This window comes from Episyrphus balteatus, chromosome 2 (genome assembly GCF_945859705.1).
Source record: "Episyrphus balteatus chromosome 2, idEpiBalt1.1, whole genome shotgun sequence".
Classification (NCBI taxonomy): Eukaryota; Metazoa; Arthropoda; class Insecta; order Diptera; family Syrphidae; genus Episyrphus; species Episyrphus balteatus.
In genome coordinates, this window is record NC_079135.1 from 22,773,247 (window position 1) to 22,799,836 (window position 26,590).

At 30.9% G+C, this 26,590-nt stretch overlaps 1 protein-coding gene across 1 annotated transcript in view; it reads left to right on the forward strand.

Moving 5' to 3' along the window:
- The window catches only part of LOC129909010 (zinc finger E-box-binding homeobox 1), a 72,775-nt gene extending 46,410 nt beyond the window's left edge, over positions 1 to 26,365 (forward strand). Inside the window, exon 3 of the mRNA XM_055985920.1 lies at positions 23,220 to 26,365. Within this exon, the coding sequence (XP_055841895.1) occupies positions 23,398 to 25,344 (1,947 nt within the window). The 5' untranslated portion in view covers positions 23,220 to 23,397 and the 3' untranslated portion in view covers positions 25,345 to 26,365. The remainder of the gene's footprint in view (positions 1 to 23,219) is intronic.
- Positions 26,366 to 26,590: the final 225 nt, after the last annotated feature.

Here is a 26,590-nt window from a genome sequence, read left to right on the forward strand (position 1 = left end):
ATTTTTATTTTAATTTTTTTTTTTTTTTTTTTTTTTGAGGTAAAATTGTAGAAACACAGAGGGAGGAAAAAGGTATTTGCTGTTGCTGCTAGTTGCACATTCAAAGTATCGATATGTGTGCAAATTGAAGACATTTTTTTTTTTTTTTAGTGGTAAGGTGAGAGGAAGGGGTGGATGCCCTGTTATTATGGTCAGACGATAAGATAAGCTGTCCTCCTTCGACATGCTGGCAAGTGCCCAAAAAAAGCTGCCGACACTGATTCTTCAAGATAGATAGATACTTGCATCAGCAGCAAAAGCATTCAAGCTGCGTCTGATGTTTGGTGTGCAGTGTGCAACCCAACGACAAGATCAATCATATATGGTTGTCTGAGCATTGAAGTGTCTGTCCGATTCGTATAAAATTTTTTTTTTTTTTTTGGAATTTGTTCAAAAAATATTTTTCAAAAAAAAAAAAAAAGTACATAAGTCCACTCGCTTGGTTGTGATCCCTCGCTCGCACTGCATGCATCCTCCTCCACAAAGCCAGTTCCCGCAACCATCATCATCATTATCATCAACATCAGATCGCCGGCCGCCTTCACTTGAGAAAGAATCTTATGTCATGCGGCATGGGGTCTCAGGCCTCTTTAAGTGATTTTTTCCTAAAAAAGAATCTCTCAAGAAAAAATTCTCAAACCAAGTTGGCGACGAAGCCGCGCCATATCGCCACTACCACCGCCACCGCCGCCATCGCCGCCAACAACAACAACATTACCTTACTGAGAATCCATCCACATCGCACAGGTGGATATAATATACACAAGTACATTGGATAGGATGATGATTACTAGCTACGATATAGAAAAATGGATGGATTGATGATGGTCAAGTCAGTCGTCAAGCAGTTAGTTCAAGCAAACGATAGAGAGTATAAGTAGTTGGCTTTAACTTGGTTGGTTGGCTATGCCCGCGAGGTATTTTTATTAGGCATTTTTCTCATAAAAAAATCATCTATCTTGTCAAAGTTTTGAATTGTTGCCGATTTTCGTATATACGAACTTCTTCTAGCTCGCTCAAGACTGGTAATAGACGACACAACAAACATCACATCTATCTCCAACGAATGTCTGTGTCTCTCTTCTTGTCATCGTTTGTCGTGTCGTGTGCTTTTTGGACTGAGTAAGATTGCGCGTCTTTGTACTTTGCGTGAACAAAACACTTTGTTTTGGTACCAATTCGCATAAATAAATTTGCTATTCCATAGCAAAATGCTGTGGATTTTCATGATGATGTGCATTTAGATGTGATCAATGAATTTTTACGCATTGCTGAATATGAATTTATGTCAAAATTAATAAAAAGATACTTTTTTCACCTAAAAGATACTTTTGTATCTGAAAGATACTTTATTGAATTTTTGTATGTTTTATCATAAAACATGAAATTATGTTTATTTTAACCATTTATGCTATCAATTTTAACAAAAAGATACTTTTTTCTACCAAAAGATACTTTTGTATCTGAAAGATATTTTTTGTAATTTTTGTCAATTTTATCATAAAGCATAAAGTTATTTTTATTTTAACCCATAAATGGTACCAATATATTAATTTTAACAAAAAGATACTTTTTTTCATCTAAAAGATACTTTTGTATCTGAAAGATACTTTTTGTAATTTTTATCAATTTTATCATAAAGCATAAAGTTATGTTTATTTTAACCATTTATGGTACCAATATATTAATTTTAACAAAAAGATACTTTTTTCATCTAAAAGATACTTTTGTATCTGAAAGATACTTTTTGTAACTTTTATCAATTTTATCATAAAGCATAAAGTTATGTTTATTTTAACCATTTATGGTAACAATATGTCAATTTTAACAAAAAGATACTTTTTTTTAACCAAAAGATACTTTTGTATCTGAAAGATACTTTTTGTAATTTTTGTCTGTTTTATCATAAAACATGAAATTATGTGTATTTTAACCATTTATGCTACCAATTTATCAATTTTAACAAAAAGATACTTTTTTCATCTAAAAGATACTTTTGTATCTAAAAGATACTTTTTGTAATTTTTGTCAATTTTATCATAAAGCATAAAGTTATGTTTATTTTAACCATTTATGGCACCAATATATTAATTTTAACAATAAGATACTTTTTTCCACTAAAAGATACTTTTGTATCTGAAAGAATTTTTTTGTAATTTTTGTCAATTTTATCATAAAACATAGAATTATGTATATTTTAACCATTTACAGTAATAATGTGTCAATTTTAACAGAAAGATACTTTTTCCCCCCAAAAGATACTTTTGTATCTGAAAGATACTTTTTGTAAATTTTGTCTATTTTATCATAAAACATAAAATTATGTATATTTTAACAATTTATGGTACCAAATTGTTTATTTGAAATGCTAAAGATACAATATCTTTGTATCTATTTAGCGATTAAGGCCGCACGTATTATTATAATGCGTAGCTAATATATATTTATGCGAACTGGCTGCGTTCGAATTTGCTAATCTTGACATATTATTATTACTTTTAACATTTTTGATCTCGTCATGTCGTGTAGTGTGTACAAAAGATACTTGGTATCTTTTCACGAATGACAGACATAAGATGATTGAAATGTACCAAGAGTTTATGTTCATACGAGTATCTATACATTCAACTATGAAAAGAGTAATTAACAATAGTTAAAGAAATACTACAAAAACAAAACTGAGATAGAAAACGTGTTTGCATTACTTGGGTTGTGTAATTTATATCAATGGTTTTGGTTGTATGTTTTTTTTTTTTTTAAGAGGAGAGTGATTGTACCACCTTGCAGATACCAATTTTAGAAGACAAATATACACACATCATCGCAATGAAAGAGTTACAAAAAAAAAAAAAAAAAAACGAAAAATTGCGCGAATTATACAAACTGCGAATTGTTGTTACGTAAGATCTATCTTATTATTATTTGTTGGAAACGATTACTATTTTGATTTGATTAGTTGATTATTATAATTACTTTGGATTTTGTTTTGGTTTTTTTTTTTTCTTTTTCTGATTTTTGTGTGTTAATTCATTTTGTTTGTTGTTTATGGATAAATGTTGATAGAATTTATTATGTGTACACCACATTTGTTGACAGGATGCCAAAATTGAATTTTAAATTTATTATTTTTTTAAAGAATTTTTTAAGATATAAAGTTATTTAAAAAATGGTCCTTCGGAGCCGGATTAATATTGAAATAAGCAATGAATGGGTGTTAGCACATTAGTTTTATGTTTTGAATAAGGAATTTCAAATAAATAAAATATCATTTCGATTGAAAGATACAAGAACAGCTGAAGAAATCATAACAAAAAAAAATTGGTCTTTTGAGGCGGATGAGAAACTTATCTTTCTAAAGACTCTTTTTAAGTGGTTTCATTTATTTTATTTTTCTAATTAATTAAATTTCTAGTTTTTTTTTTCTGAAATAGACTGACTGTGCCATTCCAAGAGAATTTATAAATTAAGAAAATAAAAATATTTGGTCCTTCGAGCCGGATCAAAAGTTGTATTTGCCTAAATATTCGAGTTTAAACACCTAAATTTCTTTCAACACCATTTTATGTTTGAATTTCGTTGACTTTGACAGGCCGTCATGGTAAGGTGTGGAAATAAAAATAAGTTTAAAAAATTATGGTCCTTCGAGCCAGATCAAAAGCTCCATTTGCTTAAATATTTGACTTTAAACAGTGTCATCTTGCTTTAATGCCATTTTATGTTTGAATTTCGTTGAAATTGACAGACTGTCAGGTTTTTTTTTTTTGTATAAATAGAAAATTAAAAAAAAAATATTATGGTCCTTCGAGCCGGAATCAAATGCATTATTTGCCCAAGTATTCGAGTTTAAGCCATTTCATTTTTATCTGCTGCATTTTATATTTGAGTTTTCTTGGTATAGACAGACTGTCATACTTAAATGTGACATTTAAAAATTCTTAAATAAATGTATGGTCCTTCGAGCCGGATGAAAAGCTGCATTTGCCTAATATTTCAATTAAAACCGCTGTTATTTGATTTTTCCTTAAGTTTTTGTATCTTTTTAATAAAAATAGACCCATTACGAATGAAATATCACAGAAAAAAAACCATATTTTCAATTAGAAGCTCATTCGGTAGCATCTAAAGCATGTGGATTGAAATTTTAGTCAACTTTTTCTTTAGCTTGAGAGCTCGTTAGTCATAAAACCTGTCCTCATAATGGTCAAAGAAATATTTTAAATTCATTAATTTGATTGTAAATTATCTGGCAGCTTCATTAATTGTAATAACTCCATGCGTCGTGGTACAAAATAAAAATTAGGATGGCGTACGACAGACAACGTGACAACACGGGCATTTTGTTCTCTCTCTCTATTTTTATAATTTTTTTTTATTGATTGGCATGTTTCAACTAATTACGTTCAAGATTTATCGGTTTTTAATTTCTAACGCACTTTATATAAATTATAAAAAAAACCAAGTGAGAGGAGGGTAAAAAGATACAATGTATCTATCTTATAAATCATTTAAACTGTTAAAACCCACTAAACACAAATAAATAATATCTTAAAGATACTGTGTTTTTTTTTTTCCTTCTTCTGATTTTGCAACAATTTTCTTGAGAAAACACTTTAAACTTGTCTTTCAGATGCTTAAAGACACGGATTGGAATTTTTGAGATTTTTTTTTTTTTTCAGTTCGATGTTGTTGTTGTTGTTTGTGTATCTTTAGCAAACTGCAACAACTACGATACTATACTGTTACCAACTCGATGATATACGCATTAATACTTCCAACTGACTGATTGTTTTAGTTTTGTGGTCTTCATATTATTATTATATGATGACGAAGAGAAAAGACAAGAACTTGGTTTAGTTCAGTCATCAACCTTGTGTTGTTATATCTTTGGATGCTGCTGTAGTGCAGAATGCTTAAGATACAAAACAGAGATATAAAAAAAAGATAGTATAAGTTGATTTCCTCGCATTACAAATGCGGTTTTTCGTTGGAAATGCGGGTGTTGTTGCTCCACCACACAGTTGTTTGGTGCATCGTTGTTGTTGTTGGCAGTCGTCAACAGCAGCAACAGCCGCCTCCACTGGCTGGTTGCGAGATCATCGAGACTACGACAACGACACATCTAGTTTCAGGATCAAGTCGAGTGGCGCGCAGATTTTTTTTTTTTTTTTTTTTTTGGATTCGAATGAAAAATGCGGGAGCTTGTGCCTTGAGGTTTTTGAGATTTTTTGTTGTTGTTTTTGTAAGTTGTTGTAGTTTCTTTATCTGTTTTGTTTTAATTTTCAATTTTTTTGTTTTGTGGTAGAAGATACACTCTATTAGGGGGGTGTATTTTTTTGTTGTTGTGGTGAAACTCCTTTTAGGTCTTCTAGACTTAGCCACCAAGAAAGTATAGTGTCGAGTGATTAGTGAGACAAAAATAGATCTATAAATCGGTTTTGTTTTAGGCCCATTTTTTTTTTTTTTTTTTTTTAAATTGTATATGGGCTTATATTTTATGTTTTTTGGTTTAGAGACTATGTGGGCAATCTTTGTAGACGGCTGAGTATTTTTGCGCCATCATCATCTTTCTCGATAGAAACCACTTCAATGATGGTGGTATAGAAGATACAATATATATTTAGCGGTTAGTTTGGCAGGTATTATAAATATATGAACAGCATAGAAGAAATAGTGGAAGTGTGGGAATCACAAGCAGCTGCAAAAAAATATTTAAACGCCTTCAATAAATAATACAGAAAAACCACAAACAATGAATATATATTTGTAGAAATAGAAACTTAGTAAATTAAATTGTAGTCTGTGAAAATCTTAGATGTAACCAGGCCAAGGAAATTTATTGGAATTCTTTTAGACATTCTTTTATTTATTCACTTGATTGGAGAATTTTGTATACGGTTATATCACAGGTTTTTGTGATCAAATCTTGAATTAATTTTTGAGAAATGTTAAATATGAATATAATTCAGTGAACTTATTAATTTTTTTAGTGTCCAGAATCTGCAATCTTGCAATATCACAAGATTCTAGCAGTTGACACACCTGTATCACATGAATTTATCATAAAATGTAATGGTTTCTGAAGCTTGACTAATTAATGTAGTTTTGAGTCTTTTTGAGGGACCAGATTATCATATCTTGAGACTGTCACAAGAATTTACACCACCATTCAGTTATATCACAAACTCTTGTGATAAGTTCCTAAATGATTTTTTTAAATTCTTAGTTTTTTACAAATGTTTTGTAATAGGTACTTTGTTTTATTTTTTGTTACTGGTGCTTCTTAAAGCTTGTTTGAGCATATCACATGTTCTTGTGATATATGTATTTTCTAATTGAATTCGAAAAATTTGAACTATGAACATTATTTTTAAAAGTTTTAATATTTTAAATTGCATCTTATACCTACTATAATAATGCAATATCACAAGGTTCTAGCAGTACATATTTCTGTATCACATGAAATTTATAATTTTGTTTAAGTGATTTGTGAAATTTGGTATATCAACAAAATTTACTGTGTTTTAAGTCTCTATAGGTGCCTAGTTCTTAAATATTGTAATATCACAAGACTTGAGCAATTCACACTTCTGTATCACACTAATTTATCACTTAGTTTCAAAGTTATCTTGCCATATATCGTCATATATCACAAAATCGGATTTGTAGATTCTTTAAACTCTAGATATTTTTGAACTTTTATCACACGCTGGTGCACTCTATAATTTCGATAAAGTTAGGAAATTTTTCATGTAAATTTTATATATCACAGACCCTGATTTGTCCGTCTTTCAATTAAATTACAACTTGTGAACTTTCATTCGCTATAATTAAAGTTAATAACCTCTTCAATAAAATTGCTTATAATTGAACATAGATCACAAATACTGGTGATTTCATTCGGTGATATCACAGATTTTTGTATGATCATAGGCTTTATTGGGTATCTCAAATTGATTACAACCTCTGATGAAAATTCTCAGTGATACTTGATGGTAGCACCCTGTAATATCTTAAATATATCACAAAGTCTGGTTTTGAGTATTTTGTGATATATCACATATTTATTCTGTAAAAAAACTTTCATTCAAGATATTTTCCGATGAATAATCATATATATCACAGATTTTGAAAGAATATCACGAGAATACCAGTCGATATCACAGACTTATATTTTACTAAGACTTGATCAAAGAGGTCATTATTTGTGTCAAACTCTCTTCAATTTCATCAACTACAATTTTTTTTAAATATCAATCTTAAAATAAGCCTCTTAACTATAAAGTGTGTAAATTTCACAATTTACCATGAATTCTCACTTAATCTGCCCTCAAGGTAGCCCTTTTTACAATTTTTTTTAGTCTTAGGAATTATAATTATATCTTTTTGTTTTGTTTCCCTTTTTTTTTCTTACGAAAAATAAACATTCACAATAGGTTAATAACAATCTTCATCTAAGACCTTATTTTCTGTGTAAAATTAATAAAGTTTGATGAATGACCATAAAAACTTAAGCCACGCATCACCAAACTAATTTAAAGCTATCACAGTTTCATTATATAAAATTGGCATCTCCCTCAGGCAAAAGGTTGCCCAGATTTACAAAACTTAAATTTATCACCAATAAAGAAGTACAAAAAAATCACAAATTTAAATTAAATAAAAAAAAACTCATCTGTGATACAGAAGTCTCAATCTTGAAAATTGGAATAAATATCCTTCTTCCTCATTTAATCCTTTTTTTTTGTTGTATTTTTTTTATATCCAATTTCCTTAAGTGTAATTTTATGCATTTCCATGTGTTTCCCCCCACACTTTATATATATAAAAAAAAAAACTAACTACAACCAGGAGCAGCCACAGCAGCAACCAAACACACCAAACCCCAAACTAAAATAAATGCATTTTCTGGTAGTATAATAAAAGCTGGTGCGAGAGAGGCTTTTTCTGTTGCTGTTACTTCTGTTGCTGCTGCTGTTGCTGTTGGTTATATACCCCGCGATGACAGGATCGTTTTTGCCTTTTGGGATACTAAATTGACTTTGATCACGCAATCATTTTTATCCTCTACACCTGAGTTTGCGAGAGCAGCGCGTTGCTGTTGATGCAAAAATGCAACCGGGCGGCGCACAAAGATAATTACGAGAAAATTACAATCGAAACATACACACTTTGGTTGTGGATTGGATGTTGTTGTTGTTGTTGTTAGTAAAATACAAAAAAAAAAAAAAAAACAACTCAGTAATGAGGGGGAGAGAAGAAGGAAAGTATAAATATACGTTTAAAGTTTGCTGGGAGGATGTTGTAGGAGCTAAAACAGCATCTGTCCATCTTTTTTTCTTTCGTTTTAGCGATGCAAACTTTTCTTCTTTTCCCCTCTTCTCTCATTTAGATGTCGAATAAACAAGTATCTTACTTCCTCAAATGGTCATGGACAGTCAACTACACACTACAATCTAACAAACCAACTAGAGAGTGAGAGATATGCACAAAATTGTAATCAAAGAAAAACGCATAGTTAATGTTTTTTTTTTTGTTTGGTGTGTATCTATACATTATAGAACATACGCAACATGTATCTATGACCATTTTGTGTAAAGGGGTTGGGGTGTTAAATATTATTTCCGTATTTTTACAATCTAATGACTCAAACTGATGTCTAAAGATACAACAGAGAAGAAGACTTGCATTTTGAAGGTGTAATTTCGTTCCAAAAGGTATCACAACTTCGATAAAGTTATAAAATGCGTGCATAAAAGTACCACAAGGCTACTATATTGCTAAAAATATATAAAGATTTAAAAAACTTCAACGTTTGAGTCGAAAAATTGTTTGCTTTTCTTGTGATAAGCGAATATCACAGGATAAAATAAACTTAATTTTTATAAATTGTATGTTTAAAGTGCGATAAAATAGAAACAAATATCCAAATTCTTTTTTTATTTGGTTTTCATAAACGTATCACAGCAAGATATAATAACATTTTCTTCTGAGAGGCAAATATCACACAACAAGAAATTGGTCTTGAAGTGAAGTGATACCTTAACGTTTTGAAATACCTTGTGAACTATGCTTTCAATAAAAGTCAAGCAATAGACAAGCATTTTTAACTATAAGTAGCTCTGATTTTGTGATATTATATGTTTGTAGTAAACCTGAAACATATTCATGGATTTTTCTGTGATATTGGTATTTTTCAAGTAGCTGGCAATGCAATATCTCTATATGCAGTTTCAAAAGTAAATAAATATGATGTTTCATCAATTTACATGTGTTAAATTAGATCTTAGCTGTGATATTAGCAAAATATTTAGTAATAATGATCTGCAACCTCTGAAAAAGCATTTCTTTGAGTGTGAATTTAAGTTTTTCTGGAGAATAAGTTTATGTGATATCTGCTCTTCAAAGAAAATTTAAATTTTCTTGCTTTTTGAATTTAGTTTCTTTTAAAAATGTCTGTGATACCTTTCTAAACTGCATAACTAAGGCCATATATTTTGTGATAATTCATTTTTTCTTCATTTAAAACGTATCACAGAAGTGTATGTACACCATAAAAAAAATATATATTATATCTGTTGTAAATACTTGGTCATTCTCATCAAGCTTCAACATCAAGTTCAGCATTAAAAATATATATCACAAAAAAAAAAATTACTCGTCCTACTTTCTCCCCCACAAAATTTACAAAAAAAAACACTGCTATTCTACCGATCACTTATAAACAAGTGCATCTGGTCTCAATATATCATCATTACGATGATGATCCTTATCATCACCCAAGAAGCATAAAAAAAAATACTTTTTATTCCTCATTCAGAGAACGCTTTCAACATCATCATCCCACGAAATTGCAAAAAAAAACAAGTAAAACAAAAATAATCTCAGGCCTCCCGCTTTCAAGGAAAAAAATATTTATATATACAAGAATAAACCAAACCTACCTAAATTTATACTTATAAAACAAGATAAATCCAACAGATTTTGTACAGTTTTAATGGCTTCTGTGATATATGTTGGCGTGTTCATTATGGGAAAATGCTCACCAAACTTATATTATATTGCCATTGCATATTATAATTTTTGCGATTTATTTGCTTGCTGTGTGTATGGTGATCCTGATAAAGATCACCATCATACTTCTTACACACAAACTCATGAATATTTTTTTTTTTTTTTTTTTAAGGCGCAAACAGAAATGTAATAAATTTTTTTCTTCTTAGTTTCACATGTAATAACAATCTATCTCTATCTAAATTGCTTTCTTTTGCCAAAAAAAAATAAAAAAAAAACAAAGTAGAAGGCAAAGTGAGGTGAAGTACTTTTGTTGTAATAAAAAACAAAAAAAAAGATACGCGATCATTAGCGTGCCTTAAAAAAAGTTGAAATATTTCATTCTCCCTGGAGAAAGAAAGAAAGAGAAAACACTTTTTGATGATCTGGGTTAAGGATAAGTTGTTTTTTTTTTTTGTTATAAGTGAGGGTATCTTGAAACAGAAAAATGACCAAGGGGTCCGTTGTGATATTGATTCCACATTATAATTTTCATTGAGAAATTCCCGATCGCAAAGAGATGATAATTTGAATGGTTTTTTTTTTTTTTTTCTTCATCGTCCACCCATTTTTTTTTTTAAGGAAGAGGAAAAAAATTGATGGATGTGTATATACTCATTTTCGGTTGAAGGTGGAATAATGCATTCAAAAGAACAAAAAAGATATTTTTTTTTCATCTCAAAGATACTTTAGATACGTTCAGTCCAGGCCGGCAGGAAAAGACTCATTTGTGATGTAAGAAAACAAAAATTAAAGCCAATTGCTGTTTGGTTCCGAAACGAGAACAACAACGAAGAAGAAGAAGATGATGATGATGCTGGTGCTACTGATGCTTGCTGCAGCAACAAAAACCCTTGGGGGCATAAAATCATCGTCATTACAATGAAGTGCAGCCGCAGCAGCCGTTGCTTGTTGCTGCACGCCAGCCAGCCAGAAAGCTAATTCCATACTGTTGTTTTGAATTTCCCTCTCTTCTTCTTCCTCCTTTTTGATGGGAAATTATTAAATTCCAATGCAAGTAGGAGGATAACAAAAAAAAAACCGGCAGCAAGGAAGTTGGTATTAAAAAAAAATCCACCAGTTTACTGCTCCTATTCCACTCTCCAGAGTTGCCATCAGAGAGAAAATCAAATCGAACAAAAAAAAAAAAAAAAAAACAAAAAAAAAAAAAAACAAAAAAAAAATTAAAAATAAAAAAACCCCATCGCATCTTAGCCGCATTGGCTACTGCTCTCCGCAGTCTCCAGCAGCCAGAACTATTTTGCAGTAAAAAGCTGCCTTGGCTATACACTCTCTGATGGGTGTAATCACAATGTAATTCTGTAAATTACCCTGCACCACCACCAATAATCAACTTGTAATTTCTCATTCTTAGTTTTTTTTAATTTCTCTGGTGATTAATCCTTGCTTTTATTTTGCCATTTTTGTGTTGTTTTTTATGTGGCAAAGAAATATTTCTGCTATATCTATGCGATGCTCCTTAAACAGGATTTTTCATAGATATATCGCATCGTTATGTGTAGTCTCCTTTGGGGGAGGTGGAGCGAAAAAATAAAGATACACTATACAAACAAGCCAAAAGATACTTTGGTTTATAGTTGTTGTGGGGGGGGGGGGGGGGGCAGATTATTTATATAAATCGGAGGAAGGGGAGAAGAAAAACTAACAAACACCTTGTCTACATGTAATTTCACTTAATGCGCGCCACCTTTGACAGAGAGATAGTTAGCCAAAGAGATGCATGTCTAAGATACATATAGTCGAGATGCTAGTTTTTTTTTTTGTCTCTTTCAGATACATCTACATGTTAAGTTATTTTTTTTCCGCTTCAAAAAATAAATAAAAAAAAAAAAAAAATTGAAAAAAAGCGCTAAATCTCATCTCATCTCGCGCTGCTGATGATGTTGTGTTGTATCTTCAAAGTCTCTCACACACAAATATCTCCTGAAGGCAAAGTTGTCATCTTTTTTACTCTCTGTGTGTTTTGTTGTTGGTTGCCTATAGTCAACATTATCATCGTTGTCGTTTTGTTGTCGTTGTTAGTTTGTCTCAACGTCACCTAACTTCATTATTATATTAACCAAATAACACCCCTCTGCCCTCCTTTTAACCCCCCCCCCCCTCTTTTCGTGTCTTTTTTGAAAATGTTTATAAACGAACGTGAAGTGTGCACACTTTAAACTGTGTGTTGAAAGTGTAATAATAATTATTGTTATTTCTCACTTTTCTGTGTTGTTAGTTTAGTTTTTTTTTTTTTTAATTGCTCTTTTATGGAATAAAAACATTTAAGTCATTTTGGTTAACTTGTTTTATTATACGTTATTATAAAAGAGTTAACAGGGCAAAATTCAAATTTTTTTTACGCAATGAGTTAAAAGAGTTCGAGGAGAACGAATTTTTTAAGCTTGCAGGTAAAATTTTCGAGCTTTTTTAAGGTTTTATTAATAATATTTATATTTTGAATGAGATATTTAAAGGTATCACAAATTTTCAGAACGATTTTCTTCTCTAGTACCAAGGTATCACAAGTAAATTAAGTTTGCTTTATTTTTGTTATAATTTATTTATATTGAAACCATTATAAGTTGCAAAAAAAAAGAAATAACACATTCTTCGCTTTTGATATGGATTAAGATGTTTAAAAGCTTAAAATTTCTTGTGATACCTTACTTAAATTTACATTATTTAAGATTCGTTACTAATTTTTGGGGTTTTTGTGATTTATTTTCTAGTATATTGCTAAATTATGTCACACCTCTTAATATCCTTAAGTTTTAAATTGGTTAGTTGTGATATTTATCTGTGATATTGAAATTGCCATAATTCCGTAGTGAAAAATAATAAATGATATTTCACTAAAAATAAGATTTTTCGTTGGCAATATTAATTTAGAGCTTCATTCGAATCATTAAAAAAAAAAAAATATTTAAAAAAAACTGTTTATCACAAAACGTAACTATCACGAAAATTCATGAGAATTCGTTTACGTCTATTTAGTTAAAAATATTTCTCAGTTCTTATCCTTTCTTTATAGACATAATGCTTATTTGAATAAGTTAACAAAATTTGACAATACTTTAATCTCTCTTAATGGCATTGAATTTGTGATAAATCATAAATAATTTGCAATTAATAAATCATTTAAATTCAAATTTGCCAAAAATATTCAAATTATTTTTATAGAAAATCTAAGAATTCATTATAAATTTCTAGGAAAAAATTTGTTAAGTCCTTTCAACTTGTAAAAAAAATAGTTAAGTTTCGAAGACAAAAATAATATATCACCCTAAACAAATTATAATTAGTTAATCAAGATGTAAATTTCTATTCATACTTTTGTTTGTTCATAGAAAATTTGAAAAAAAAAAAATAAAAATAAAATAGAAAAAAGATTTATCACAAGTTAATTTATAATGTAAACAAAAATATTAATTTATTCTAATAAATTATGCTATAAATCATGTAATATCTAAATTAATGACAAAGCAAAAAAAAAAAAATTTATTTAAAAGCACCACACCACTCCTACTGTATAAATTAATAATGATACTTAACTGCTATTAGCTTAGATTAAACTCAGAAAACAAAAAGGAACTGAAAAAAAAAAGAAAAACTAAAATGTTAATTTAAACCTAATTGGGGTGCTTACAAAAAAACTTTTTAATAGACAGGATTTTCGTATTTGATTTTGTAACGACATGAGTCTTTATATGAATTCATATGTTAAATAAGAAAATATTTATGAATATTTTAAAAGAACTAAAAGGTGCAATTATTATTTCCAAAAAAAAAAAAACAATAAATTAATAATGCTTAATGCGCGGAATTATAATTTAATTGTTGATTCTATAACACCCTTAAAGCTTATTTTAAGGTTAATTAGAAAGGCGTCAATTGTAATTCTGATTTGTGGGTAATTTTGGACTTAAGTTTATTTGGATTAGAATAAAAAAAAACATTTTAAACCTTTGAAATTAGCCATTTTGTTTGTTTTTAATTTTTTCGATAATCGATACTGACCAAAAATTCGATATCGATTTATGGAAAAATAGTTTTAATATTTCAATAATTCCAATTTTTTTTTTTATATTTATTAAAAAAACACAAAATTTCAGTAATTTTTCTTATCGATTTTATCAAAATCGAAAATATCGATACCAAATATCGATAATTTTATGAAAAAAATATCGATATTTTGGTACATCCATACATTTTACCTAATTTTAATATAAAATTTTCTCAAGTTCATTTAATTAGAGCTCACAATTATGATTTTACATAAAGGTACAACAGGGTGTATACGTACTTTTTTATGAGAAAACGAAATTGAATACAAAAACGAATCTTTGTAGAATTGTTTAACTGTTTAACTTCTGATGGCTTCACCCAAAAATTCCTTATAATTCAGTGCCTATAAACTTTTTGAACTTAGCTAATCACTTGATTTTTAACACAATTCCTCCAAAGCCTCAAAAAAATCAAAGGCCAAGTGCATATAAATTCTTTAACAATTTATGAAGCAATTCTTCAAAAAGAAATACTCAGAATCTTCCAGACAACCAAGAACATCATAAAATTGACACAGAATTATGCATTCATCATATTTGCCAGACTTTAACCAACACACAGCTAGCTAACTCCCCCTATGAATGTATGTTGTCTCCTCTCACTTCTCCAAAACGACACTATAAGTGCCGACATTTTAATACTCCTCACGTTATATCTGCACATGATTTATCCGCACATTTGTCCACGCAAAAAATGATAAACGTGCAAAAAAGAAAAAAAAGTAGTTTCATCTACAAAAAATGAGAAAATGAAAAAAAAAAAATAGGAGGCTAGTGTAGGAATTATTAAAAAAATGAAAAAAAAAAAAAAAAAATATTTTCAGCGACGCAAAATTTGCGTTGGTCGTATTTTGTCTACCCCAAGTCTGCATGTTTATTTTTTTTTTTTTTCTGAAAAGCAATTTTTTTTATTTGACTTTAACCACACTCAATGTGTTTTAAATTCTCCCACACTGTCTGGTGGAGTTTTTTTTTTTTTTGTATTCTCTTTTTTTTTGTTGAGTTTTTTTTTTATGATTTTATTTTAGTGACACTGAAGTGGGTTTGCTTATCAACAACTTTCTCGTCATCAGCGCACTGCCGCTGAAAAGCCACCGAACGAAAAAAAACATACTCATCAATTTGAGGTGTGGATAGGAGAAAGAGGGAGGGAGAAAGGGGAGGAGTTGGGGGTAGAGGGAGATATGAATAATCAAACAATATCACAAAAAGTATCTAGGTGGCAGCACTGGCCAACCCCTTTAGCAAATATATGCTCATACCTCCGTTTACGATGATGTTTGTATTGGAAGCCAAACTATTAACGGTTAAGGATAAAATGATATTCGCACAAGAAAAAAAAAAAACTGTCAACTCCATAAAATGGCAGTTAAAATATCCACCATTTCTATTTTTTTTTTTTTTTTTTTTTTTTTTTTTTTTTTTTTTTTTTTAAGAGACATATTCATAATTCAACTGACCATTTCTGTTTGTATCTTTTTATCCACCACACCAATATACCTACTTGAGTTGAAGCAATACACAATAAAAAAAAAAAAAACTACAAAAGAATAAACATTCAACCAGTCACAATCCACAAAGCAGTCAGCGATGAATGGTTGTTGGGCTATTTTATTTATTTATTCCATTTTTTTTTTTTGCTTCCACTTTGGTTTTGTGTTTTGTCTGTTGATGTATTTATCTTTTCAATTAATTCCGCCAATTCATACCCCCACTCTAAATCCCCGCTCCAAATGTACAAATAGTAGAGGTATCCCAATGGAGTGGTAGAAAAAAAAGCAAATAATCACAACAACAATAATAATGATGATGACGGTGGTGATCGTTTGGTTATGGTATAAGCGTGTTGGTTATTAATACTCAACACGTTTTTTTTTTTTTTTATTTCTCTTCATTCATTTTACTTCCTTTTTTTTTTATTGTATTTCTTTCGTTTGTGATCATAGTTTTATTCGCAAACTGTTTAAAGAGAGAGATCGGGAGAGACGTTCGTCGTCGTTGTCGTTTTCGGTCGGTCGACAGCGCATATCGCGAATGGCCGCCCCAACAAATACACCCACAGTTTTTTTTTTTTTTTTTTATTTGTTTGCAAATTTATTTCAATTCTGTTTTTGGAGAGAAAAATTGAGTTTATCCTATTGGCTAAATAGTTAATGGAGATAGAAAGAGAGACCTAATTTTTCTAATTTTATACAGGGTGGATCGTTTTTCGATAATGATTTCGATTTTTTTTTTTTTTTTGAATGATCCTGTACAAAATTTTAATATATGCAAAAATGTGAAGTTTTACAATTAATGTAAGTTTGTTCAAGTTGTAAAAATCCAGTTGAAGAAAAAAATTTAAAAAATTGTTTAAAGGTTAAAATACAAAATTTAAAAAAAAAAAAATCATTAGTTTTGATAAATTTTCGACTTCAGATCCAAAATTAAAATTTGATCTATCCATTTTTCAATGTTTTTTATTAGAAAAAACTATCCTCTTATCAAATTGACTCATTTCGACGTCATTTCGATACTTTATTTACTGTTAGAAGGGGTTCGTATGAATTAAGAACCTTCTAATTTTTTTTTTTATTTTTATTTTTGACTTGCATCAGTTTTCTTTTATTTAACAACTCAAGTCAAATAATTTTGGTTTCTTTAAAATGAATATTTAGTAGTCCTTAAAAAGGGTTAATATCTGAATTATACAAAATCAAATTAACAAGAAAAAAATTATTTTTTTTTTTTATTAAAATCAAAGACCGAAATCTTGAATGCCTAAGTTTGAAAATTATTTCCAGTAGGTATTGAACTAAATAAATAATCATCTTTTGATATTAGAAATAACTTTAAAAATCTGATTAGACCCGTTGTGTTTTCAAAAGTATTGGAAATATAAATATAATCATTCAGAATTCATCTATTTGGATCATCATTTAATCCACCAATCTGCAGTTATTATCTGAAATGTTCCCATTTCTAAAAAGCTATTCAATCGACTGATATCTTCAACATTTCCAAATCTATTTGGATTTGGAAATGGAAATTTGGAAGATTTTTTTCTGAATTAGACTTAGAAATCATTCTGTTTTGTGGCCCTCAAATTTGTAACTAAGGTCCAAACTCACTCTAGTTTTTTCTAAAATTGTAGAAATATTTATACTTCTACTGAATTGACTCATTTCTTCACCATTTTCAAAATTAATTTGATGTTCGAAGAGCTTCTTGTGATTTATGGTTCAGAAATCATCCTGTTTGGATCATAAATTTTGACCATCAAATTGGTAATTAGGGTCCCAAATGCTTCGACTTGCTAAACATTTCTTAGAAATATTTATTATTCAACCAAATTGACTGATTTCTTTTACATTTCCGAAAATAATTTGATGTTCGAAGAGCTTTTTGTGATTTTAACTCAAAATCCACTTTTTGATTTTCTTTCATCAATTTAACTAAAAATTTCAACAATAACCTTTCCAATTGTTAGAAATAACTAAGATATATTTTTTCTTCGATCAAACTAACTGATTTTATTGCTAATACTTAAATAAATTTTAGGTTCGAAGAGTATTTTGTGATTTAGACTCAAAATCATTAATTTGACTTTCTTCCATATCTTTCACTGATATCACTGAAAATGTCACTACCACTTCTTTCCCACATATTTCTCAAATGTTGGCCACTTCTTTAAGCTTCCCAAATATAAATATCCAAAAACTAAACTAGTCATAATCTTGAAAACTCAATCTTCTTTCAAAAAACTTTGCATATACTTATCATCAATGTGCATTTCTTTTCGTGAGAAACAACAAAAACATTGATATTATTTGTATCACATTCTTAGTTATGAATATTGTCGAAGTCGAGTAAATTTATCTTGAGATTAAATGATTAAATAAATTCAAAAGATGTGACACCATTAGGAGAGAAAATATCTTAATATATATTTTTTTTTCTTCTAATTCGATTAAGTTACACATTTTACTGACTGCCGATCCCTGATTTGATCTGTTTTTTTGTTTGGTTATAAACCGATTAAGAAAATTAAACCAGACAAAAAGTAGTCTCTGATGAAGAAGTCAATATTTTTGGTACAATCTTTTGGATTTCATAGACAAATGATTATACTTATGTATTCTGAAGTTAATCTTCATTTAAATGAAAAATATTTTTCATGATTAACATCTTAATTTTTTTTTTTTTGAGTTTTTAAACTTTCATTGATTTCTTGAATCCGTTACAAGACTCTTCCATTTATGATTGGAGATTATAAGCTTGTCAATAATTGGGTGTGTTGTTTGTGAGAATTTGGTCAATTTGAAGATTGTTATGGAAATAATGCTTTTAAATTGCTCTTTGAGATTTTAATCTTGTTTTGAATTTTGCCAACCGCTAGATCAATTTCCATAAAATTCCAATATTTCTTTTGTTGTTCTTGAAATTTGCATCAATTAATTTGTCGAACTTAAACTGATCCAATAAAAGTTTTAGTGACGTTAAACCACTTCATTTGCATTTTCTATATAAATTTAATTGGTATCTCATGGATATTTTAGGATACTAACTGATGCCTTAGCAATCAAAATGTCACAATCATAAAATCTCTCTATAAACCTCGAAAAATCTATTTCAAAACAGTAAATATCTCTAAAAAGTATCTTTTTTATGTATCTTTTTATATTTTCATGTATCTTTTATAGATTTTCAAATAACACTTTTATATTTTTAAGATATTTTCATATCTATAAACCAAACCTATTTCTCACCAAACCACCCCTCATTTAATACACAACACCCTACCGCACCACATCGCATCGCAAAAGAAAACTTATAACCTCTCAGCAGTTACTTAGCTGCTGATTTCAATATATCATGTTAATATCACTTGAGGGTATTTTGTAAACATGCCGAAAGTCCTTCCTTCTTTTTAGCCATTTTTCTACTGCTGTTGATGGCTTTTAAGCCAACAAACACACAAAATAATGGTGTTGTTGTAAATTTTCATCGTTGACGTCGTTGTAGTTTTGTATATTATCGTCTACTGTGTGCCTGCAGAACTTAAAAATCACGCGATTTTTTTCGTTTTTTTTTTTTTCTTTGTGCAACAACACCCCCTCATATAGCGGAAAATTAACTGCCCCGAGACAGCTATAAATTGTTTTGGCAAAAAAAAAAAAAATCTTGAAAAAAAAAAATTTTTTTTTTGTTCATTTTTTTTTTTTAATTTTTATTTTCCTCTGCTATGCCGACGAAAAGCCAGGGCTTGTGTAACTTGACATAGTTGTCAGCGTGCAATGTATAATTACCACCAATTAAGATAATGAATTGCATCTCCTTGTTACCCAGCCTACATTTTTTTGTGTATTGTAGGGCAGTGGTGGATGGTGGGCGGTTTTTTTTTTTTTTTTTTTTTTTTTAATTTTTCGTGTTAATTCATGATGTTGGGAGTAGCTTAAAAACTCCCCATTTAATGCAGTATACAAAACGAAAGCCTCACAGCAGAAAATTTACGAGAGAACTGTGTGAATACAAAAAAAAAAAATTTTTTTGTTTTTTTTTTTCTTTTTAAAACCCATAGTTAACCTTCTTTATTTATTTAGGCGTCTCTTCCCTTTCCTTTCATTATAAATATTTTTTTTTTCAAACAATAAAACAACCTTCCTCCCCAAAAAAAAGAAAAAGAAAAAAAATGAGGATTTTCGAAAAATTAACAGAGAGGAACTTTTTAATTGTATACGCGCCTTTTTCCTACAGTAACAAGGACACGGCATGCTCCACATCCACCAGTTTTCAGTTTATACCCTACTCCGCATAGAGTGTGGCACTATATCAAGGCAGCCGGGGGGCACACGTATTTATATCCGTTTTTACTGCCCAGTCATTTCCGTTGTCATCATCATCGTTTGCCGCCATGCCGCGCCGATTCGAGCCAAACTTATATCAGGTCAGGTCACATAGGACAACGACGATGATGGCGATGACGACGGATGGAGGGATGGTGATGGAAAATGGGGGTGTTTGGATGGTTGGTTGGTTGGTTCCAGTGGTTGGTTTCAGAAGGGGTGTATTGTTGTAGGATTTTCATATGTTTAACTTTGGCTTCTCCTTTTTAGTACTTTTTCTTTTTTTGCCACATACCATCGCATACATCAAGGATAAGCGCAATGCAGCAGAAAATCAACCGTGCATAGACACTACGAAAGTGAGATGGTTGGGAGGGGTTGAAAATGAGAAGAGGGGATGAGAATCAGAGACGGCTCCTTTTTCGTCCTGAGTCAACCGAAAGAGTGTGTGGGACCCTAGGACATATCCTTTTTTTTTTCATTGTTGTTGGAATAGTTTGATTATTCTCTGATAGAAGAAGGACACCAGCCAAGTATGTGTGTGTGGTCATCTTTTGTGCCAGTTGGGGGAGAGAACGCAATAAAATTAACAACAAACATGAGTAACAAGAGCATAAGCCATAAATAAGTCCTGTGGAGAGTCCATATCCATATCACAGCACCAGCAAGGACATTTTCGTTTACTGTGTGTGTTTTTTTTGCATCGATCTTCTTTCCTTTACTTTTTCTCGTAAATTTTTTTTTTGGCGTGTGTAACTTCCTCTCATATAAACACAGGTCAAGGAGTATGGAAAATCCTTTTTTCCAAGCAAATAGATTTTCAAAAGAACAAAACACAAATTCTCTCTAAAACTGGACACATAAGTGAGCCTTGCCGGTGTAGAAATAAGAAGAAAAAAAAAAAACGGATATGGGGCTATAACAGCGAAGCAGCAAAATATCCTTTTTCCAGATCTCCTTTCTGTGTCTTTCTCTCTCGAGGGGATGAAATGCAATAAATTTGCGCCCCATAAAACCGAAAAACTATCTTTTGTGTACCGAAGCAGTAGAGATATGCCCTTTGCAGTAACAGCAGCCTCTCCCAACCATTTATATGCGGTGTTGGTGGCAGCAGAAAAGTAGTGGCCAGTTCTAATATGAAAATGGATAACGCGAGGGGCTATATATCTATTTCTATACACATACAGGAATAGATCTTTTTCAGGATAGCCTTGTGCGCACTGAGGCAAAAGTAAATTTATTGGCGAAATTTTACGCTAACGCTATACTTTCCCCCCAAAAATATTTCGTTTATATTTGTTTTGTTTGCAGTGAGAAGAAGGCTTATGAGTTTTTTTTTTTAGGACATTTTCCTTCCAAAATTTACTGGACCCATAATAATAGTGGCCAAATATTATATGCAATATAAGGTAACACCACACAATATTTGTGAGAACTCTTATAGGAGGAAAGTTTAAGATAAATGAGTTTAGAAAATGAAATTTCATTTTGAAAGTTCAGGTGGAAAGAGAGACAAATTTCTGAGCTCACTCCATGTTTATTGTGGAATTCTACTGTTGATTCTGTTTTTTGCAGAATCATAGGTACCATTTTGGTGAACTTCATTAAAAAGTTTTGATGAGTTTTTCTTGGAATTTTGAAAAAATATTACTGTTATGTAAATTTGGGAGAAAAATGGTATCAGTGGTGTTTGAATAACTACATTTCTGTATTGTTTACTTATTTTTCACTACAAAATTTATCGTTTGATCGAAACCAATAGTTAATTAAGGTCTTCTTAAACGATTTTATTGTTCTTCGTGATTTATTCGGTATCAAGTTCAATAGTTGCTTATTTTTGTCTAGAACGATTTTTTTTGTTCTTCATCATTTCTTCTGTATCAAGTTCAATAGTTCTTTAAGTCTTCTAGAACGAATTTTTCGTTCTGCACCATTTCTTCGGTATCAAGTTTAATAGTTCTTTGAGTCTTCTAGAACGATTTCTTCGTACTACACCATTTCTTCGGTATCAAGTTCAGTAGTTCTTTAAGTCTTCTTAAACGAATTCTTTGTACTAAACCATTTCTTCGCTATCATATTCAATAGTTCTTTGAGTCTTCTAGAACGATTTCTTCGTACTACACCATTTCTTCGGTATCAAGTTCAATAGTTCTTTAAGTCTTCTAAAACGAATTCTCTGTACTAAACCATTTCTTCGCTATCATATTCAATAGTTCTTCAAGTCTTCTAAACGATTTCTTCGTACTACACCATTTCTTCGGTATCAAGTTCAATAGTTCTTCAAGTCATCTAGAATTATTTCTTCGTACTTCTCCATTTCTTCGGAATCAAGTTCAATAGTTCCTTAAGTCTTCTAAAACGAATTCTTTGTACTAAAGCATTTCTTCGCTATCATATTCAATAGTTCTTTGAATCTTCTAGAACGATTTCTTCGTACTACACCATTTCTTCGGTATCAAGTTCAATAGTTCTTTAAGTCTTCTAAAACGAATTATCTGTACTAAACCATTTCTTCGCTATCATATTCAATAGTTCTTCAAGTCTTCTAGAACGATTTCTTCGTACTACACCATTTCTTCGGTATCAAGTTCAATAGTTCTTTAAGTCTTCTAAAACGAATTCTTTGTACTAAAGCATTTCTTCGCTATCATATTCAATAGTTCTTTGAGTCTTCTAGAACGATTTCTTCGTACTACACCATTTCTTCGGTATCAAGTTCAATAGTTCTTTAAGTCTTCTAAAACGAATTCTCTGTACTAAACCATTTCTTCGCTATCATATTCAATAGTTCTTCAAGTCTTCTAGAACGATTTCTTCCTACTAAACCATTTCTTCGCTATCATATTGAATAGTTCTTCAAGTCTTCTAGAACGATTTCTTCGTATTACACCATTTCTTCGGTATCAAGTTCAATAGTTCTTCAAGTCTTCTAGAATTATTTCTTCGTACTTCACCATTTCTTCGGTATCAAGTTCAATAGTTTTTTAAGTCTTCTAGAATGAATTCTTCAAAGTACACCTTTTCTTCGGTACCATGTTCAACAGTTCATTTATTTCTTCTAGAATGATTTTTTTGTTTTTTAGCAATTTCTTCGTTATCAAAATCAATTGTTCAATCAATTTTTCTTTAACGCTTTTATTGTTTTTTACCACTTCTTCGAGATTATTAAAAAAATCTTCTCGGTACCAACTCACTTTCTAAAAATATTAATTTCTCTTCTATTTTCTTCTCATTTCAGATCTCTGCTGCACATTTTTTCTTCAAATGCCACCACCAAAATTAGTCTCCAATCAAATTCCAACAAAATTCTCTTTGGACTTTTAACGTCACAACAATCCATCAACATCATCAACAACTCCAACAACAACATCCCGCCCTTTCATCATTCATCACCAAATCTAATAAACATCGACCTAATGACTATGGCAGAAGGTACTGACCCTATGGGGCATCACAATGCTGCTTCCCATCATCATCATCATCACAATCATCATTACAATCATTATCATCATCGGTTGCAACAACAACAACAGTTGCAACAACAACAACATCATCATCATCATCTCGAACAACAACATGAATTGCAACATCAACAAGAATTACACACAATGGCCGCCCTGTCGATGGTACATCAACAAAATTTGACATCCTCCGGCGGTGTGACAAATACAACAATGACTGCAGCAACAACAACACCAACAGCGGCAGAAAATATCAATAACAACAATCAACCTTATGTGACGAACAATAATATGCCATGGAAACAAAGGAAACGGAAACGTTTATCAGCTGTTTTAGATAAGTTACATAACAACAATGTTGCTAATCATTTGAATAACAACAATAACAACAGCAACAACAACAATAACAATAATGTTGATGAAGATGGTTACATTGCCAAACGCTCAAGTAGTGCTGATGAAGATTCTGGTGAAGACCTCTCGACTTCGGAAAGCCCACGAATTAGTGTGAGTCCGCTTCAGTTGGCCGAAGTAAATGATGTGGACAATCAGCTACATGTTGACATTAAGACTGAACAACTGCCAAGTCCTTATGATAGGTATTTTCCAATTCCGTCGCCATTGTTTGGTTACTATTTGCATACGAAGTATTTGAATGAAGTATTTCGTCGGCGTAATGATCTCTATGCTGGTAGTGCAGCGCCATCTACACCCAGTTCGATGCAAGATTCTCCGCCACAAAAGGCTCCAAGTGGTCATCAAGATCATCCACCTCCATCCCAAGCTCCACAACAACAACAACAACAATTATCACAACCAACACCTGCTCAAGCTTCATCACCACCCATTCCATCACCCCGCAGCATGAGTGATAGTCGCCAGTCTCCAAAGCAACAACAGCAACAACAACTCCAGCAACATCATCCGGAAAGACAACCTATCAAACAAGAAATGCCACCACCACAGGAGCGTCCACTTGATCTCTCAACACGGGGCAAGAAACTCTACACCCCACCCTCGCCCCTACCGCCACTCCCGCCCTCGCCAATGGCCATGCCACCACACAGCCCCCATCAAGCCCACTATCCCATGCAACCACCACATCCAGGCATGATCAAATGCGAGATTCCAAGTGGAGCTGCAGCACCACCTACCCTCCATATGCAACATGGCGGTCATGTTGGTGTACCTGTTGTCAAGGGTGACGTTGCATCACCCACAACCAAGGAATCCGTCGCATGGCGTTACAATCTCGACGTCTCACCTGTGGTCGAAGAGATGCCACCCGGATCGGATGTCGCCTACGTTTGTCCAGTCTGTGGTCAAATGTTCTCGCTGCACGATCGTCTGGCCAAGCACATGGCATCACGTCACAAATCCCGCAACCCGTCCACTGACATTGCCAAAGCCTATTGCTGCGAAGTGTGTAATCGGTCGTTTGCCCGCTCTGATATGTTAACGCGTCACATGCGATTGCATACGGGCGTCAAGCCCTACACGTGTAAAGTTTGCGGCCAAGTATTCTCCCGCTCAGATCATCTGTCAACGCATCAGCGAACACATACTGGTGAGAAACCGTATAAATGTCCACAGTGTCCGTATGCGGCATGCCGCCGTGATATGATTACAAGACACATGCGCACCCACACCCGATATGAGGCTCAACAGAGAGGCACTAATAATAACAATAATAACAATAACAACAATAGTAATTTGAATAACAACAATAATAATGGCAGTAGTGGTGGTATTATGGATTCACCAATTTTGACAGATGTCAAAATGAACATCCCGCTGTTGGTGAAAAGTGAAAATGATCTCGCCAAAGGACATCATAAGTCGTCGCCAATGCATTTGGCTGGGTTGAGTATGCCATTGGTTGTTAAAACAGAAAGTGCTTAAAAATTTTTATTATTTTTGAAGTTTTAAATAGATTTTTGACAGATGTCATTTTGTATGACAATTGGATGAAAAATCTCTCCTATGGAGAGATAATGTAGGTTTTTTTTCGTATTTATAATTTAATTTAGTTTTTTTTTTAATTTTGTTTTTATATAAAATAAAAATTTAAAGAAAAAAAATAAAATTGAGATTCCTAATGGAGATTAGTATTTAGAATATTTTAATAATAATTATTAATTATTATATATTTTCTTATAAATGGCCAGATATTTTAAATTAAAAAAAAAAAAATAAACCACACACACTAATAAAAGTCAGAAACGTTATGGTCACTTGCTTCAAAGCAAAACAAATCGAACAGATCTTCAAAAGAAATATTATTTTATAAAACACATAAAAATAGTTAAGAATTGAAGATAATCTCTGCCAAGACTGAGAATATTATTTTTTATAAAAAAAATACAACAATAACAATAATTTAGTAATTTTATTATTTATAAGTTGAACACACATAAACACACAAAAAAAAAATAAAAAGACACACTCAAACATACGTAAAAAAGAAAGATTTTCCCACATTATTGGATCAAAATTTCCGTCTCGAAAGAACAATTTGCCCCTAAAATTCCACTTTAAACAAAAGTCCCTTGATTCCCACCCCAGTTTATATTATGTAAATTATTATTCTCTTGTAACGCTTACTCGATATTTTTATTTATTTATTTATTATTTAAAATTTTCCATTCTTAATTTTATAAGTTTTCCAAATTTAACAGCTAAAAGCATCTAAAACTATGCAATGATTTTTTGATAAATTCATAAACCATTCCCTAAATGAAAATTTAATAAAAAAAAAATATCCTAAAATTAATAATAGAAACACATTATAATTATTATAAAACGAAGGTTGTGAATCCTTAGCGTGTAGTAGCACAAATTAAAAAAATGCATTAAAACATAAATAACAATAAAAAACAATACAAAAAGACACAATACACAGTTATACTTTTAATTAATTTTTGTAAAAAAATAAATACAAATTGTCTCTTAGTTTTATAAGTTATTTAATTTATTTTAATTTTTTTCCAAAATTAAAACAAAAAAAAATCCTTCATTCTTCAAAAGTCAAAATTTTTAAAATTATTAAAAATAAAAAACAAAATTGTTTGTTCATAAAATGAATTAAAATTTAAGAAAATTGAAAAATTAAATTTTTGTTACTTTCCTTTTTTTATAAAATTTGATT